This window comes from Triturus cristatus, chromosome 3_2 (genome assembly GCF_964204655.1).
Source record: "Triturus cristatus chromosome 3_2, aTriCri1.1, whole genome shotgun sequence".
Classification (NCBI taxonomy): Eukaryota; Metazoa; Chordata; class Amphibia; order Caudata; family Salamandridae; genus Triturus; species Triturus cristatus.
This window is the reverse complement of record NC_140584.1, coordinates 992,037,848-992,056,738: the sequence shown is the minus strand read 5'-3', so window position 1 is coordinate 992,056,738 and position 18,891 is coordinate 992,037,848. Positions and strand designations below refer to the sequence as shown.

At 42.7% G+C, this 18,891-nt stretch overlaps 1 protein-coding gene across 1 annotated transcript in view; it reads left to right on the top strand.

Annotated features, from left to right (window-relative positions):
- LOC146858952 (uroplakin-3b-like) overlaps nt 1-18,326 on the top strand; it is a 212,169-nt gene extending 193,843 nt beyond the window's left edge. Inside the window, exons 5-6 of the mRNA XM_085649603.1 lie at nt 1,958-2,087; nt 16,226-18,326. Of these exons, the coding sequence (XP_085505729.1) occupies nt 1,958-2,087; nt 16,226-16,343 (248 nt within the window). The 3' untranslated portion in view covers nt 16,344-18,326. The remainder of the gene's footprint in view (nt 1-1,957; nt 2,088-16,225) is intronic.
- The last annotated feature ends 565 nt before the right edge of the window (nt 18,327-18,891 follow it).

The window sequence follows — 18,891 nt, the reverse complement described above, 5'->3', positions numbered from 1 at the left end:
GCGGCGGCCGCCATTTTCTCTCTCGCCCTGAGAGAGATGTTTAAAATATAAAGCACAAGAACATGTAAAGGGGCTGTTTAGACAGCTCCCACACACATAGCCATGTTGAGGGAGTCCCCAAAGATCCCCCAAGGCCAAAAACGGAATTTTTATTTTTTCGCTAATTTCGCCGATTACGCTTACCGTAAAAAATTATAAAAAAAAAAAAATTATCCACACTCTCCCCACCCCGTGTGCAATTGGTGGCCTAAGGCCACCAATTGGTGAATTGGTTATTACAACTGAGATAAACTATAATATTTAAATAAAAAATAATAAAAAAAAAAATTATCCACACTCTCTCCACCCCGTGTGCAAATGGTGCCCGAAGGGCACCATTTGTGCATGGCTTATAAAAATTACGAAAAATTAAAATATTACCTTTCAAAACGAAGTGCATCATATGTCCTCCATGTGCGCACGGTGCGCGAAGCGCATCGTGCGTACATGGCCCATCTAGCGTAACGTGGGCACGCGGTGCGCATAGCGCACCGCGTGCCCACCGTGCGTGCACGGCACTAACTGCGTAAAGTGGGCGCGCGGTGCGCACCGCATGCTTACTGTGCGCGCACGGTGCGCGAAGCGCACCGTGCGCGCATGGAACGAACTGCGTTAAGTGGGCGCGCACGCCACGAATGGCGTAAAGTAACTTAGCATTTAAAAAACCGTACAAATTCACTGAAAAAACCATAGGTTTCACACACGTTATAGTTAGGAATTAGCATTTAAAAAACCTTGCAAATTCACTGAAAAAACCATAGATTTCACACATGTTATAGTTAGCGGAAATTTTACTGATAAAAAACCAATGAAATTCCCCCGTTATAGTTAGTGCAGGCAACTATAACTCACGCGACCGCAATCTTCTGCTGATGACATATGTGTCTTTATGAAAAAAAAAATATTTGCAATATATGTATAGCTAAAAATGTATGGAAGAAGACATGGGCAAATAAGTGTCTAAATACAGTATTAGCATCAGCAGAGGATTGCGGTCGCGTGAGTTATAGTTGCCTGCACTAACTATAACGGGGGAATTTCATTGGTTTTTTATCAGTAAAATTTCCGCTAACTATAACATGTGTGAAACCTATGGTTTTTTCAGTGAATATATATATATATTTGCTCTATACTTATATAGAGCAAATGTAGCTCAGGGGAAAAGGGGTGCTAAAGTGGTCGCACAGAACAGACTTCTGTATGTTACAATATGGTGATGGGACAGAAGAGGCATCAGTAGGTGACAGTCAAATATGTGCCAGAATGGAATTTGGAATAGTAGAGTCTGTGAAATGACAGCTGTGCCATGGAGGTGTTGTATTCTAGTGACTCAACTAAACTCTACCTCTGCATTTTCTTTTTCTCTTCCTCGCTCTCTTCTTCTCCTCCCACTCGCCTTCCACTTTTCATGTTTCTCTCCGGCTTCTCGCTTTTTGATTTTCACTGTCACTATCTCTTATTATCTCTTCCCTTTCCACTCCCCTTCCACTTTTCCTGTTTCTCACTTCTTGATCTTCACTGTTTCTACTCTTCCGTTTCCATTCCTCTTCTACTTCTTCTGTTTCTCTCCTGTTACTCACTTCTTGATCTTTGCGGTCCCTACCTCTCAGCTTCTCTACGCTTCTTGCTTCTCTTCCACTTTCTCTGTTACTCTCCAGTTTCTTTTTTCTTGTTCTCCCTGTCTCCTATTCCCTTCTTCACTTACCTTCCCACCCTTTCCACTTTTCATGCTCCTCTGCATGTTCACAGTTCTGCATTTTGCTGTCTCTCCTCTCCCCTGTCTACCCTGCATCGTCTTGCTCACCTCTCATGCATCTCCTGTCCCCTCTTTTGCTCATCTATCTCTGCTGCTTCTTCTGTATTCTCTGCTCTCTTTCCACATGCACACATCGTCTCCACTTCTGTTCTCTCTCTGCAGCGAAGGACTCCTCTACCATTGATACCTGGATTGGCAGGCGCAGCGGCGGGATGATTGTCATCACCACCATCCTCTCGGTGCTCCTTGCCATCTTGCTGGCTTGCCTGATTGCTGCTTTAGCCGTTGGAAGGTAAGGCGCATTACTTTATACAATAAGGTTGTGGGCATGCTGAGGCTGGACGGGCAGCTGGTACCAGAGACATTGCCGGCTCCATGGCAGCAAGCTATTAGGAACACAAGCGCATCTCTGTTGCTTCCTTTCCCAGCAACGAAACTTATGTTATCAACATAAAATCATCACAAATGTTCCCAGTAATAAACCACAGTTTAATCTCACAACAACATTGTAAAATGTGGCCCCCTTTTGCCCCCTATTGCCCCCTTTTGGAAAATCTCTGTTAACATGCTAGTTTGGATACCCGATTTTAAATTTTGTAAAGTTACCTCAGCAGCATGTAGCAATATAGTTTAAACTTCATTCATTCACTTATTCATTCATCCATCACTCTCTCCTTTGCTTCCTCTTGCCCATACATCCCTCTCCTGTACTTCCCATTTTTCCAACTATCTCCCATCCTAAACCACCACATTCCAAGACCCGCTGTCCGATAAGCCTGCACCTCCATTGGTCCTCCCTCTGACTAACCAACTATCTGCCTAGAGTCAAACTTGCCTCCATCTATAACTGTACACACTGGGACAAGAATCGTAGACTAACTCTCAGCTGTGGTTCACATGACATCTTGAAGTCACTTTGTTATATACCTCACTTAGGAAGCTTGTCTTTGTGGCCAGGCTTTCTGAAAATGTTCACGTCATGTTGTTGCCTGCATAGCACTTAACACCACCACAGGGTACATGAAGTGCTTCTGTGAAGAGGAGGGGAAAGGGATTGTCGTGAGAGTAGAGAAGAAAACAGGAAAGTGTGAGAAGCTGAGAGGTTGAGTGATATGAAGGAACTTGGCTTAAATTATGATATATATGTATATATAAATGTTAGCCTCAAAGCATCAGTCCGTCTTCCACCACAAAACCCCTTCAAAAACGTACATTTTACCAGTGACACCATAACGTTCTGAGAACCATAGAACTCCACTTAAAGAGACACTTCACTGGAACGAACTTCCCCTGCATATTTGCACCTCACGTGACCACCCCAAGTTTAAAAAACTCCTAAAAACGTGGTTGTTTTAATTCCACTTTGCCGCTGTTCTGTAGCAAGCGCTCAGATACTCCTTTGGGAGTGAGTCGCTGCGCTATATAAGAGCCTTTAACTTAACAAAACATTTTCAACATTTCTACTTCACGGTATCAACATAAGAGGTGGATGTATAATAACGTTCTTCCGATGCTCGTGCCTGGAGAGTAATCGAGACAAATGCACCACGGTCACAAAATGCCGAGGCCACACCTGCTTCTATAGGAAGGGGGATCACCTGTGCCCAACGGGGGATCCTGCTGGTGGAAGGACGGTTTGGAACACCATACTGTATGATTAAACTAGCATTGGGTATTAGGAGAAGCTCCTTTAGCAACACATAAGACACAATAGAGTGCAATACCTGATTGATGTGATCCTCTTTGTCACGCTATGGCAACCCAAGAAGGTCAATGTAGGTGATTGCAAGCGGAATGTCACTTGGCCCCTGCCGCACTGCTCTGAATGGCGTTTATATTGCTAAATACAATTACATTCAACTCTGCAATCAACAATTTTAACAATAATTATCCTGAAAGTATCATTGCATGTTCCTTTTGTTTATTGCAAACATTATATGCAAAAAGCATTTTCACTGCTAACACATTTTCCTAGTGTCGTACATGAATTTCAAAATATACAATTTACTAAATATTAATAATATGTATCGATGTGATTCTCAGGTTTTGCAACGAATAACTCTCACGGAACTGTTCCGTGCCCATTGCATTTCGGGATATACAAGTCCCTTCTTCCGGGATGCTGTCAAGAAATAATCCTAAAATGCAAGCTGTTTAAATGGTAACACGGAGAGGATCACTAATATGTTCAATGACATGCGTACCAACCACGCGGCAGTAATCCCTTCACTCCAACCATGGTGCCTTTGCCTGTTTACGAAATTCTGGGAAATTAATAATGTACATGCATAGTACTGGTCTATGCAATCAATGCTGTTGTAAATGAGTATTCATGTTTCACCACACCATTGCTACGGTGGTCCATTCCTATATGCAGATGCTGGTGCAACATTAATCTGTGCGCATGCTCAGGTATGCAATTTGATCAAAAGCAAAATCAACAAGCATTGAAAATACAGTAGGTCTCGCCTTTGATTAAGTTAAAGCCATTTGCTTTGCTAATGGTATTGTATTCTAGCTTTGCATTATTTAGTGTATATTTGTGATATTTTGTAGTTGTATGTAGTTAGAATTGTGTTGTTAGCTGTGTAGTAGTTTAAAGCATAGCGTTAGTAGGAAAAGAGCAGTGTTTCAGATTTGGAAGGTAAATGAATAGAAGAATAGCATGTGTGTTAATTTTGTATAATGAGGACTACAATAGCATGAGGCAGACGAAAGGGGAGAGGGGAGAACAAATATATGCACATATCACAAATATACACTAAATAATGCAAAGCTAGAATACAATACCATTAGCAAAGCAAATGGCTTTAACTTAATCAAAGGCGAGGCCTATTGCATTTTCAGTGGGGGGGAGGGGCGTTCTCCAGAAGGAAAGCACATTTCCTTCTGCCCAGGATACACCAAGAACAGACGGGCAGCGGTGGCCCGGAAGGCACTCACCCACAGGACTTTAAACACAGCTATAAGTAAATGCAGTGGAGTGGAGGGTAGGGGTCTGTTGCACCGGTCCCCCAACACTGAAAGAGTGCACTGTTCACACACTGCTGACTGACAAACACATAGCATACACACACACACAACAGACACCAACGGACTAACCCACACAACAGACACCCCCCACCCACACAGTTATTATTACACAGTGGACAGACACCCTCTGCCCGAGAGGATTCCACACATCCCAGCTTATCTGTTCTGGAGCCTGGAAGGGCGCCCCCTACCGGAGCTGGGTTGGAGGTGCCTAGGAAGAGCCCACGCCCAGCTGCCATGTCAGGGCCCCGAGGTTGCCGCCCAGCTGTGCACCTAAATGTTACACAAGTTTTAATATTTTTCATGCAAACATATGGCAGCCTCATTTAGGCCTTATTTTCCTTTCAGTAGCATTCACTTGCGATAAATAAACAAATAATTTACTATTGTAAAGGTTGCCGGAGCAATGCATATGGATTTTACCAATGCTCGTTTTGAAAGGGCGTAGAAGATTAAAAAAACGCTTGATCAAAGATAAACCCCAATTTCTTACCCACCGCAAAATAGAACAAATGCAAACAAATGGAACGAGCGCCCAGTGTCTCTTTGTCTAAGAGAACTGAGGCATAATGGCAGTACGGGGCTATTTACACAAGAACAAAAGTACCACTTGCAGACCAGCTTTTTCCAAATAATGGCATGGGGTAGATGGGTGGAGAGAAAGGAAAGGATGTTGCACACGATGGAACAGGATGCTAAACGTAGCTCGATACAGAAGATTGACAGGCAGGGTAAAGGCAAAAAAAGTGTATGGACATAAACAGTTTGAAAAAAATGCATGGTCCTAAAAGGGTGTAGATGGTGACGGGCAGCATGAGAAAAAGCGGAAACAGTGTAGCTAACACAAAAGGAAGACTTGAGGGCGGGGGAAGGAGGGATTAGATTTCAGTTCAGTAAAGTAGAGAAAAAAGATTACAGCAAGATGAGACGCAGAGAAAGTTAAATAATTAAATAAACAAGCCACGGTAGGCAGAGCAAGTGAGGTTAAAGCAAATCGTGCAGCAAATCGTAATTAAATAAACAAGCGCGGTCCTCAGCGAGACCTAAAAAGCTGTCGCCACGCCATTGTGCCAATGAAAAAAAAGAAAGTGCTCACCCAGCAATTAGAAGGCACTGTGTTACGCTGCGGAGTAAAAGATCCAGTCCTGGTGGGCGGGGCCAAAAGTGGACAGGGTGGTAACCAGGAGGGACTAAAAAGTCTCCGGTACAATCAACAAAGTATGTTCAGCAGAATCACTGATGACAAACGACGCACGCCAATGAAAATTAGAGGTGGAGCAGAGACACAACTTCTGAAACCGTATTGATTCCAAGAAGCCCTCGCAGAGCGAGCAGCGCAAGCGCTGCAATGCCAGGCAAGACCTAAAAATATAGAGGCCAACTGGGAGTGAATTCCAGTCCACTCGAGCGTGTTGAATTAGTATCCAATTGCCTTCTCTCTAAAATAATAGTGCAAAACAAATCTTTATAACCATTGCAATAAGAGTACCTGAATTCAGTCGTGACGTATCGTGTTTTTATTTTCCTGGCTTGTAAACCGCGAAACCTCTATTCATTGTATTCAATACTACCGAACACAAAAGTACTCGGTCAAAATTCATATATCACGAACCAAACCGATACGCACGCAAAACCTGTTTTGCAGTTGTCAACGCTCACCTTCTCAGTTGTAAAGTCCCCCGGAGTATTACGTGTGCTTTCAGTAAATCCACTTGAACTCTCCCGAGTCTCGCCACTGCGTGAAATACTAGTTTGAAACAGACACAAAAGTAGGACTCTGTAGTCTATCATTCAAACTGACACTGGTAAAACAGCACAGCCATTTTGTAATAGGAAACATGCACTCAGTGCTCAGATAAAATACTTGATGTTTACTTAATATGGCGAATCGTATACAAACTTAGTGCCATGCTAGAGACACCTGCTCCACGAAATATGGTAGCCTGCACAAATTAACAGTGCTGAAACATTGTGAAGACTTAATGCCCACTGAAACAATTCTTCATCTCAAGTGCTACCATAGAATGACGTACTGTCAAGAATTGTCCGCTCAAAGGTTGACTTCACCACCTCTTAAATAAACCATATGTAGGTAAAAGACATGCACTAAGCAGCTTCAACGCCGATGCCCCACCCGAATACGACGGACACTCGATCGATCGATTGCTATGCAGCAGCTGTCATGAAGTGCAGCATGCTTGAATTAGTATTGTGCTCACCTCTCTGTGGAAAAGACCAGCTGAAACCATACTGCATAGATGTCCCTGACTGGATGATTATTCTTACAATGTAAACAATAGGTGCGCTCCTGTTTTAGTTTATATCGTTTGAAGTTTCACAGTTTATTGATGTTGTGTCATCTGTAAACAGACAGTGTATTACTGGTGGATTGGAGATGTTTGGATTACAAGTGGCAGCTCATGTCCAATTTATCATTTAATCCTGATGGCATCATGGTATTAAAATTCTTGATCTACCCTATTTCTCTTTGTGACAACAGTTTTGCATTGTCCCTATCTACTGACATTTCAAATTGCTCTAAAATGAGAAATCTCAGTTGTGGAATATTGTGATTTTTCTCCCCCGATGTGTTGCCAGGTTAGAATTGGTATTTTTGTTGTGAATCAAGCTTTTGTGTTCTGTGATTCTTATTTTTCTCTCAGTTTTCCCAATAAAATCAGGCCACAAGGGCATTTAATATCGTAAATCACAAATGATGAGTCACAATCTGTAGTGTGTTGGAGTTTAATGGATTCACCTGAATGGGGGGACGTGATAGAATCCCCTGTGATGATGTTGTTGCAGTGAACGCAATTGTAACGTTTTCTCATGCCAGTTCCTGTCAACCTTGTTTTTGGTTTTGCACTAGATAACAGTTCTTTATTATTGCGACTACGAGTATTAGCAAAAAGTGGCTGTTGTGAAAACAAGTCATTGAAGTCTGGCTCGTATTGTAAAAGTTCCCAACATCGAACAATCACTTTTCTGATAGCCATTGATTTAGTTGAATATTTAGACACGAAAACCATTCAATTTTGAGTGTTCTTCTGCCCAGTTTTCAGTAAGTCACTTCTTTGAATGGCTTCTGCTCTGATGATGACATTGTTGATAAGCGGTTCTGGATAACCTCTTTGTTGAAATTTAGTCAGCTGTTGTTAAAGTGTTGTTGTGAAGTCCTCAGGTGATGCTGATATTCTTTTGGTCCTCAAGATTTGCGAAAAAAGGTAAATTCCGTATTAAGTTGGGAGAATGAAAGCTGATGTACAATAGCAAGTTATTGCGGTCCTTCTTTTTGTGGTAAGTTGAAGTATTCAGAGCCTCACTGGTTTTGACGATGAGTACATATAAGAATGAAATTTGAGTGTTACTGATTTGATAAGTGAATTGGATCCGATTGTTTTTGGTATTTAATTCTGTGATTTTGGTTACTAGTTTCTCATGAGAACTATTCCAGATCAGGAAGATAACATCAATAAAACGGCTATAGAAGATAAGTTTAGTCTTCCATTCTACGTCATTCAATATGTGGTCTACCTCAAATTTTGACATAAAATTATTCACATATGCTGGAGCTCCAGCGAAACCCATTGATGTGCCGCTGATCTGAAGAAAAAACGGATCATTCCAGGTCTTTATGTATCTTGGGCAACATGTAGAGCTTGGGGCGTGTAGGGTATAATGTATTACAAAAACTATAGGTGTTGTAAGTTCATGACAGCCAAATCTTTTTTAACTAGCATTTCAAACGCATCAAGTACTTCGTGCAAAATTGGAGCCATATAAGTACTGCGTGGTTTGAATTCCTTGTATTCAGAGATTACATGTTCTTTTGAACTTGTGAATCCTTGTGGTAATGTTGGTACAATGTTGGTGAAAAAGTGACGTAATCATAGATTGCGCATACATTAAAAAAATTGCTATATCTACTTCGATTTGGTTGGAGTGGTAGGTGGGTACAAAGGATGTAACCTTCAATGAGAACTCCAATCTGTTGTTTGTTCAAAGTCATTGATGGAATGTTGATTATCAAGGTTTCGTCTTGCTGTGCAAGTTCTTGTTGATGGTGTCTTTTTCTCTGTCCTCTACTGATCTTTATCTTTTTGAATAACCTGGGTCTGGTGGTCGGCCCGTGGCTTGTCCTACCTCTAAAAAAGAAGTGTGTTGGACATTAGATGTGCCTGATGCGCCTGGTGTCTCTGTCTGAGATTCTGGATCTGTTTGAACAAGTAAAGGTTGTCTATTGGCTGCCTGTTCATGATCTGACACTATGCTTATAACTGGGTTTCTCCTCTGCCCAGGTATAGACCTCATTCAATTTGTTATCTATTGTATCTCACTTGTATTTCCGGAGTTTGCGTTCCTGAGTATCTTTGCCATATCTGTCTAGTTTTTCGTTTAAATCTTTAAAAGTGTTGTTACAGAATTCAGTTCGACAATGGGAGCTCATGTTCATTTTGATGGTGGTTATCTCTTCTTCAAGCTCTTTAATTGATTTGGATAACCCTTCCACTAAGAGTAAGATCAAGTCCAAGGAACATTTGTTTAAAATGGCGTTCCATTTTTCCATAATTTGTTTATTACATTAAAACCTATACAACATTGGTTTAATAGGTAAGCATAGGCCCCTTGGCATTCTCTGTACGTTGTGTTACTGTATTAGAGTTGAAGCATGTAATGTTTGATTCAAGACTCTTCGAGATAAAAATTTGAGTTGTCTAAGTTGATGTGTCACAGATCCTCCCTTAGAATTGAATGCCTGGGTATCCTAAATCAGTGCGTATACATCTGTTGCTTGAGCTTGGGTACAGGTCTTGGTGTCAGCCCGATTGTCCGTTAAACTTGAAATTTAATCAAACGACATATTTGAGGGTAGTGGGCGCAGCAACAATCAAATGTGGCTCAAGTATCAAATTATGAATATGGATTGTTGCGCACTCCAGAGGAGTGCGCAACAATCCATATTCATAACCCAAGAAGGTCGCCACATGGTCAACTTTGTGTACAAATTATTACGGCTCCTTTGAGCTAACGGGCTGACGAGCATTGGATCTGCACCTGCGCGCCATGAGAGGTACTTGACTTGTTTTTAATTACATTTTGGCAGTCCACACGGCACCCCTTTACACTGTCCTACTCCCTGCTGACGAGAGGCAACTACCTCGAAACACGTGTCCAGGGATGGCCAAATGCAACACATACTGTTCTCTTTACACATCGTGGCATAGGCGTACCCGCCGTCGCCACTTCATTTACCACAGTCCTTTGGGGCAACTTGCTGGTGTGACGAGCAGTGTGCGACCAATTTGTGTACAAATTATTACGGCTCCTTTGAGCTAACGGGCTGACGAGCCTTGGATCTGCACCTGCGCGCCATGAGAGGTACTTGACCTGTTTTTAATTACATTTTGGCAGTCCACACGGCACCCCTTTACACTGTCCTACTCCCTGCTGACGAGAGGCAACTACCTCGAAACACGTGTCCAGGGATGGCTAAATGCAACACATACTGTTCTCTTTACACATCGTGGCATAGGCGTACCCGCCGTCGCCACTTCATTTACCACAGTCCTTTGGGGCAACTTGCTGGTGTGACGAGCAGTGTGCGACCAATTTGTGTACAAATTATTACGGCTCCTTTGAGCTAACGGGCTGACGAGCCTTGGAACTGCACCTGCGCGCCATGAGAGGTACTTGACCTGTTTTTAATTACATTTTGGCAGTCCACACGGCACCCCTTTACACTGTCCTACTCCCTGCTGACGAGAGGCAACTACCTCGAAACACGTGTCCAGGGATGGCTAAATGCAACACATACTGTTCTCTTTACACATCGTGGCATAGGCGTACCCGCCGTCGCCACTTCATTTACCACAGTCCTTTGGGGCAACTTGCTGGTGTGACGAGCAGTGTGCGACCAATTTGTGTACAAATTATTACGGCTCCTTTGAGCTAACGGGCTGACGAGCTTTGGATCTGCACCTGCGCGCCATGAGAGGTACTTGACCTGTTTTTAATTACATTTTGGCAGTCCACACGGCACCCCTTTACACTGTCCTACTCCCTGCTGACGAGAGGCAACTACCTCGAAACACGTGTCCAGGGATGGCTAAATGCAACACATACTGTTCTCTTTACACATCGTGGCATAGGCGTACCCGCCGTCGCCACTTCATTTACCACAGTCCTTTGGGGCAACTTGCTGGTGTGACGAGCAGTGTGCGACCAATTTGTGTACAAATTATTACGGCTCCTTTGAGCTAACGAGCTGACGAGCCTTGGATATGCACCTGCGCGCCATGAGAGGTACTTGACCTGTTTTTAATTACATTTTGGCAGTCCACACGGCACCCCTTTACACTGTCCTACTCCCTGCTGACGAGAGGCAACTACCTCGAAACACGTGTCCAGGGATGGCTAAATGCAACACATACTGTTCTCTTTACACATCTTGGCATAGGCGTACCCGCCGTCGCCACTTCATTTACCACAGTCCTTTGGGGCAACTTGCTGGTGTGACGAGCAGTGTGCGACCAATTTGTGTACAAATTATTACGGCTCCTTTGAGCTAACGGACTGACGAGCCTTGGATCTGCACCTGCGCGCCATGAGAGGTACTTGACCTGTTTTTAATTACATTTTGGCAGTCCACACGGCACCCCTTTACACTGTCCTACTCCCTGCTGACGAGAGGCAACTACCTCGAAACACGTGTCCAGGGATGGCTAAATGCAACACATACTGTTCTCTTTACACATCGTGGCATAGGCGTACCCGCCGTCGCCACTTCATTTACCACAGTCCTTTGGGGCAACTTGCTGGTGTGACGAGCAGTGTGCGACCAATTTGTGTACAAATTATTACGGCTCCTTTGAGCTAACGGGCTGACGAGCCTTGGATCTGCACCTGCGCGCCATGAGAGGTACTTGACCTGTTTTTAATTACATTTTGGCAGTCCACACGGCACCCCTTTACACTGTCCTACTCCCTGCTGACGAGAGGCAACTACCTCGAAACACGTGTCCAGGGATGGCTAAATGCAACACATACTGTTCTCTTTACACATCGTGGCATAGGCGTACCCGCCGTCGCCACTTCATTTACCACAGTCCTTTGGGGCAACTTGCTGGTGTGACGAGCAGTGTGCGACCAATTTGTGTACAAATTATTTCGGCTCCTTTGAGCTAACGAGCTGACGAGCCTTGGATCTGCACCTGCGCGCCATGAGAGGTACTTGACCTGTTTTTAATTACATTTTGGCAGTCCACACGGCACCCCTTTACACTGTCCTACTCCCTGCTGACGAGAGGCAACTACCTCGAAACACGTGTCCAGGGATGGCTAAATGCAACACATACTGTTCTCTTTACACATCTTGGCATAGGCGTACCCGCCGTCGCCACTTCATTTACCACAGTCCTTTGGGGCAACTTGCTGGTGTGACGAGCAGTGTGCGACCAATTTGTGTACAAATTATTACGGCTCCTTTGAGCTAACGGGCTGACGAGCCTTGGATCTGCACCTGCGCGCCATGAGAGGTACTTGACCTGTTTTTAATTACATTTTGGCAGTCCACACGGCACCCCTTTACACTGTCCTACTCCCTGCTGACGAGAGGCAACTACCTCGAAACACGTGTCCGGGGATGGCTAAATGCAACACATACTGTTCTCTTTACACATCGTGGCATAGGCGTACCCGCCGTCGCCACTTCATTTACCACAGTCCTTTGGGGCAACTTGCTGGTGTGACGAGCAGTGTGCGACCAATTTGTGTACAAATTATTACGGCTCCTTTGAGCTAACGGGCTGACGAGCCTTGAATCTGCACCTGCGCGCCATGAGAGGTACTTGACCTGTTTTTAATTACATTTTGGCAGTCCACACGGCACCCCTTTACACTGTCCTACTCCCTGCTGACGAGAGGCAACTACCTCGAAACACGTGTCCAGGGATGGCTAAATGCAACACATACTGTTCTCTTTACACATCGTGGCATAGGCGTACCCGCCGTCGCCACTTCATTTACCACAGTCCTTTGGGGCAACTTGCTGGTGTGACGAGCAGTGTGCGACCAATTTGTGTACACATGGTCAACTACTAGATGGAACAAGATCGTTGGTGTCAAGACGACTTGGTTATTTCAACATCATCAACATAGTATACCAACATAAAGGAATTAGACATATTCCAAGAATAAAAAACAAACCATGCAGACCATGCCTCAAACTGAGAACAAAACACCCTCATTAAAGACGTCACAAACCCCTGGCAGAACGGACAATCAATTACAGATCCCTGCGCACCTGTCACAAACCAGACAGGAAAAACAGCAGAGTACCAAATGAACCAGCACTATGTTTCTGCACATAGTCTGGCATCCAGCACTTTCAGGGCAATATGTCAAGTTAGACTGAGGCAGAATGAACACAGACGAAATCAGTCAAGGTGCCTGCGATTCCTGAATTCTCACCCACGAACAATCTGCCCCTGCCTACCTATCTTTAGGAATAGCCTGAAACTGCCCCTATCAAGACATCCTTCCCCAGACAGATCAAATGCACATGGACTACCTCTTTCTAACTAGCTATTAAACTGAACTACTTAAATAACTTCTCATCTGGCAAGGATTCCACAGAAGAGAACTCTGGACCAACAAAATAAACACACCATAAGAACATCAATGGGTGAACATAGTTCAGCAAAGTGGTGACTGAATGACATTAAATATTGTTGTGTCGTTCCTATAAGAAGTATACCAGATCTGCACGTTTAGACTACATACATTGTAGGATTGGTGTCAGACAAACTCTGATCACCCCCACCGGGTATGTTGGCCTTTTGTACCAACTAGCTCACAGTGCCACTAGAATCTCCTCTTACCAAGGAGAGAATAGTTCCTGGCAACCATCAAACATGACAACCCTGATCCCTCAGGATCGTGGAAACAATATACTACCTTTCGCTCAGTCACTCGTGTTTAAAAAGTCTGTCTCAGAGAAATACACAGTATAAACAGGCTGGGCGTTTTCAATAAGAATTTCTTGAACAGTTGTTATTCTGGTGTAAAATAGATGAGCTGCAACAACCGTTAGGCAGTATAAGATATAAATGATTAGCAGTACTATAAAGGTAAATGAATGGTATAGCTCTACCATCTTACAATAATCATGAATACATCTGAGTATACAAAACACATGATAAAAGATGCGTACTCCTACAATGCTTCCCTAACTATATGTACCTAAATGTACCTAGCATGGTGGTAGGTGTTCAGCCAAGAATCCCTCTAGGATTTAGTCAACCCCATTACCTGAAGTAAGAGACTGTGGGACCCCGTCCTGGTCTCGAGTTGGACACCCCGCGAGGGATGTTTTAGGCCACTGCGAGCTGGAGTGTCTGCATGCAGGAACCTCAGCGTCTCTGGTCAGTGTGTCAGCCGGGAAGTCTCGGTCTCCTCTGTCTAATCTTAGCAAGATGTGATGTATATATAACCATAGGTCTCCCCAGGTGTCCTACCTTGCTGTGTTACTTGGTTCGCCTAAGGATGACGTTGGGCATGAACTTTGTACATAGATTTTATTCAGGAGATGGTAATCCTGCTGTGCTTCCAAGAATCATCATGCATAATGTATGAGATTTCAAACTAGGGAAAACCTGCATTTTGAATGCAGTGTAGTATCTAGGTAAAAGGTCTGTCCCTGTAAACCGTGACAAGTGTAATGTAGGGAAGAATATAAGTGAAGGGTAATGAAGTTACTGAGGCCTATATTATGGTACCAATATGGCATATAACAATATCATCCAACCAACAACTACTGAATTCATCATGGGTAGGAAAGAGATGTATTCTATATCTTATTACAGTGTTGATTAATTATTTGCTTATCTTTAATCTGCTGCAATGATACCAGAACACCAAGAAGACGTTATCTCTTTTACTAAGTTACTGAACTTCAACATGTTATAATAAGTGGCTATACCGTGCTGCAAAAAAAGTCCATAAAAAGTGGTGATTCCCTGAACCCCATCCTTAAACATTTCTTACTCAAGAGAGGAAGGAAATGTTCTTATATTAGTTCCTAAAGGAATGATAATGCTTATAAAGTGCTAATGCAGAACTTTAGTTTTCCGTAGTTCACGGATTGCTAGATCCATGCCAGAATTTCAGGAGATCCACCAAAGTTTAATTTGTATGCAAATAATGGAAACGAAATCATTTGCATTCAATGGATATTCTGAAAACCTAATATCATGTCTCTTTGATCCTAATACCTTTATATTCAACACCATCACACAATCTTGTAAAAAACACAGCTATGGGTGGTTTATTTGCTACAGGCACATTTCTTGCAGATTACTAAACAGTCACACTAAAGGTAGGGATTTTTCTGTAAACAGACCTGAGGTATGGCCATACGGGAAACATCCTTTATTACGCAACCATTACAACGCGGTATGGTTACATCGTGGTTTTAACAACGCAAGTCGTTACACCGACTTGCACTGGAGGGCGCTGTAGGATAAGGAATAGTGTGAATTACTTTCCAACACCTTCCCTACTGTACGTAGACTGGAGTTGGAATAGTAATTCACACTATTCCTATGTCCAGCTCCCTCCAACGCAAGTCGATGTAACGACTTGCGTTGTTAAAACCGCGATGTAACATACCGCGTTGTAATGGTACGCGTTGTTACATCATACATCCGGCCATACACTTCGTCTGTCTGTGTCCTGGGTCGATATGTCATTATGTCTCTGGTAAACACTGCTTAATATACATACATACAGCAATAAAATTACATTAGGAAATAATACAATGATAAGTTAAACAAGCTTATTCTGGACTCTATCTGTATTCGGTGCCCGGGTGAAGTAGAAGCACATTTTGTTTAGAAAAAAGATAGGTCTAGCCAAGACTGTACCAGAATCCGATCCACATGTTCAATAGGACAGCACACTTTTGGGCCTGATATACCAACAGATATCAAGGTGGTCACAGGAAGAGGTTGTGTCTGAGAGGTGACCACTAGGAACTCTGAGGCATTCTCTTGCAAGTGTAAAGTTCTGTTACAGATTTGAAAGTTTTGTGGGAGGGAACAATATGTCTTTAAAAGAATAAGTGGGTGCATTGATAATAGAGAAAGGAGCAGTTCCGAGCAAGGTTGCAGGGTGGATGCAGGAGAGAAGGTAGTTCATATTAGGGAATTAGATGCAACGCCAGTGATATGGGTGGTGGAGCAGCAAGTGTTGTATGTTCGCAGAATGAAGGATGTAAATTGTTGTAAATGTGAGGATTTTGTTGTTAATGCTTTTGTGGGTGTGTCACCAGTGGATACTGGTGTAAGGCACTTCCATAGCCGTCATTTACCATTAATTCCCTTTTCATCTGTTTTGCAGCAAAGACATTTGCTGGCGTAAGAAGCTTGATAACAAACCTTATGAGGATCCTGACATCAATAAACTGAAGCGATACACCTTTCATCCTGCACCGGCCACACCTCAATACCGTATCTGAGTACAGACGCGCCAGAAATTTAACCCATGGCTAAGTCACCTGATAGACCCAGCTTGTCTCGTCACACTGAAAGACACACATCAGTCCATCCATGTGCTGGTTCTGAGTTCCACTTATCATGTCATGAGTTTGCATGTCTCTTCCATAGAATCCAAAGAAACCTTTGCTGACATCTAGCCTGTCCGTGGTGAATGATGTTCTTATTAAAACAATGACCACACAGCCATGTTACAGTGTAAATGACAGTGACATCATGTACAAGCCTTCACAATATCATATAATTGGTTAGTATGAGACCATATATCAAATGATAATGAAGGATCCCTGAACCATCATGCCTATCTCTTGATTCTGATGAAGGAACAGCCTATGCCTTGCTATATGTTGAGGAATATTCTAGACTACTCTTTACTGATGAATTTAAGTACATTATAATATTGCATAATAAATACCGTAATATTATGTAAATGGTAAAGTTATGTGATTCAATACGAGGCTGTTTTGTAGGCCACACATACATCTCAAGGGTCTTAGCTGAACTGCTCTTTAAAACTAAAAGAAGGGTCAGTCAACCAAGAACAGGTTGCCCCCACAGCCTTTCAGTTATCATTCGACCCATGCTTGACTTGGGTTGTGGAGTGAGTGTAGAAAGTGTAACGCTTGTCAGTGGAATACTCCAAAGTGGAGGAGTTCTAGGTCAAGAGATTAATATCCATATATAAGGCCTCTCATTTACTTATCCATTGGAAAATCTGTTGGACTGGAAAACAGAGGTAACTTTCCTTAATTCTGCGAACAACTGGAGATACTTCCTGGAGACTGTCCTGGAAAGGCATTGATTGTTCTGATTTTACAACATGATACAATGGGTATGGAGGAGAATAAGGTCATAGTCATACTTTCAGGCAGCGGGAGATGAGCTGGGAAATATTAGCCAATGGGTAGAGCCAGTGCGTGAAGAAATCCCAATCGAAAAAATGGAAGTTGACTCCTTGTAAGAGGTCACATTCATTCAGTTTGGAGGGAGGATATTGTATTTTATAACCCTGTTACATCTTTGACTCTAAGGGTCCTATTCACAACAGAAGTCCTAAAAGTACGGGTGAAGGTTTGCATCTCAGCCTGAGTGTACTTTTAGGAGTTTTCTCAACTTGCAAACATTTCTAGAAATATGCCTAGAATGTTGTGCCAGGTTCAGCTTTCCAGACATATTTGTGGCAATGTCCTGTAACCTTTCCTTACACGCTCTTTTCCCTCTGTGCTGAGTTCTCTGCAGATGCATCTTTTTGTCAGCAGGGAAAACATTTTCCTCATGGAGATAACCACCAGGGGATGCTCCACTCCCCTTTCCATCCTGGTCAATTTATGACCTTTTCCAAAGAGGAAAGGGGTGGAAGAGGAGTTCAGGAATGTAATATCCTTCCTAAGCAAACCACACCTTCGAACGCCCACTTTAAACACCTTGGGGCAGATTTATGAGCCCCTTGCGCCACTTTTGCGTCACTTTTAACATGGGAAAAGTGACGCAAAAGTGGCGCAAGGGGCTCATAAATCTGCCCCCTTGTTTAGGATGTACTACTGTGGACTTCCCTGCACACATGAGAGTGAAAACTACTGTAGTAAATACCTTTATGCCTACAGGGAATCCCACTGTGAATTCTTTACAGGCATGAAAAGGGACATTTTAGCTATTAGCGTATGATTGCCTTTGTGAATAGGGGCCTACAAGTTTTATAATATCACATGTTTATCAGAATATATATACATTAAATGTTTGCTTCCAATAGGAATTATTGCTGACTTTAGATATTTGCTTTTTATATTGTAAAATATTCAGTAAATGTAAGAGTGGAACGGTTTGCTCCACTCCAATGAATAAAGAAATTGATTTCCAATGAGTGTCATTTTCGAGGGCGAGGTTCATAAGGCTGTTTAAATCATTTAATTTAATTACTTTTCTTAATAAACTATTCTAATGATAAAGGTTCATTACCCATTCATTCTGTGTGCCATGTTCCTTTCAAATGTGCCCCATATGAGGGGGCCCGGTGTTCAAAAGGATCGTACCTTACATACCAACATTGGTGCCTGAAGCTGCAAACAGAAGCTGCACAATTTACATTTGAAATGGGGAATGCTGCCTTTGCAGGTGTTATCGCTCAAAATTGGGGGGGAAGGATGGGGGGGCAATTGATGACCACTGCAAAACCAAAGCACTTACAACAAAGGGCTCACATTTATGGTTTCCCTCCGTCTTCAGGCCAATGGATCTTGGCCGCCGTTATAGAATGAATCTATAATCAAATGCATTTCAAACATAATCATCAACTTTCAGTATTTTAATGTTCAGTCAACGATGAGAGATTTGAGTAGTCTTAAAGGGTTTTATTTCTAATTAAAGTTTTAGATTTTTCTGATTATTTATTTATTAGTCAAATATCAATCAGTTTACAGAATTGATAATAGAAAAATATAGTTAGTGTAGATCATATTATAATGTGCAAAGAGCACGTTACTTAAAGGAAAAGTCCGTATTCTAGGCAATGGT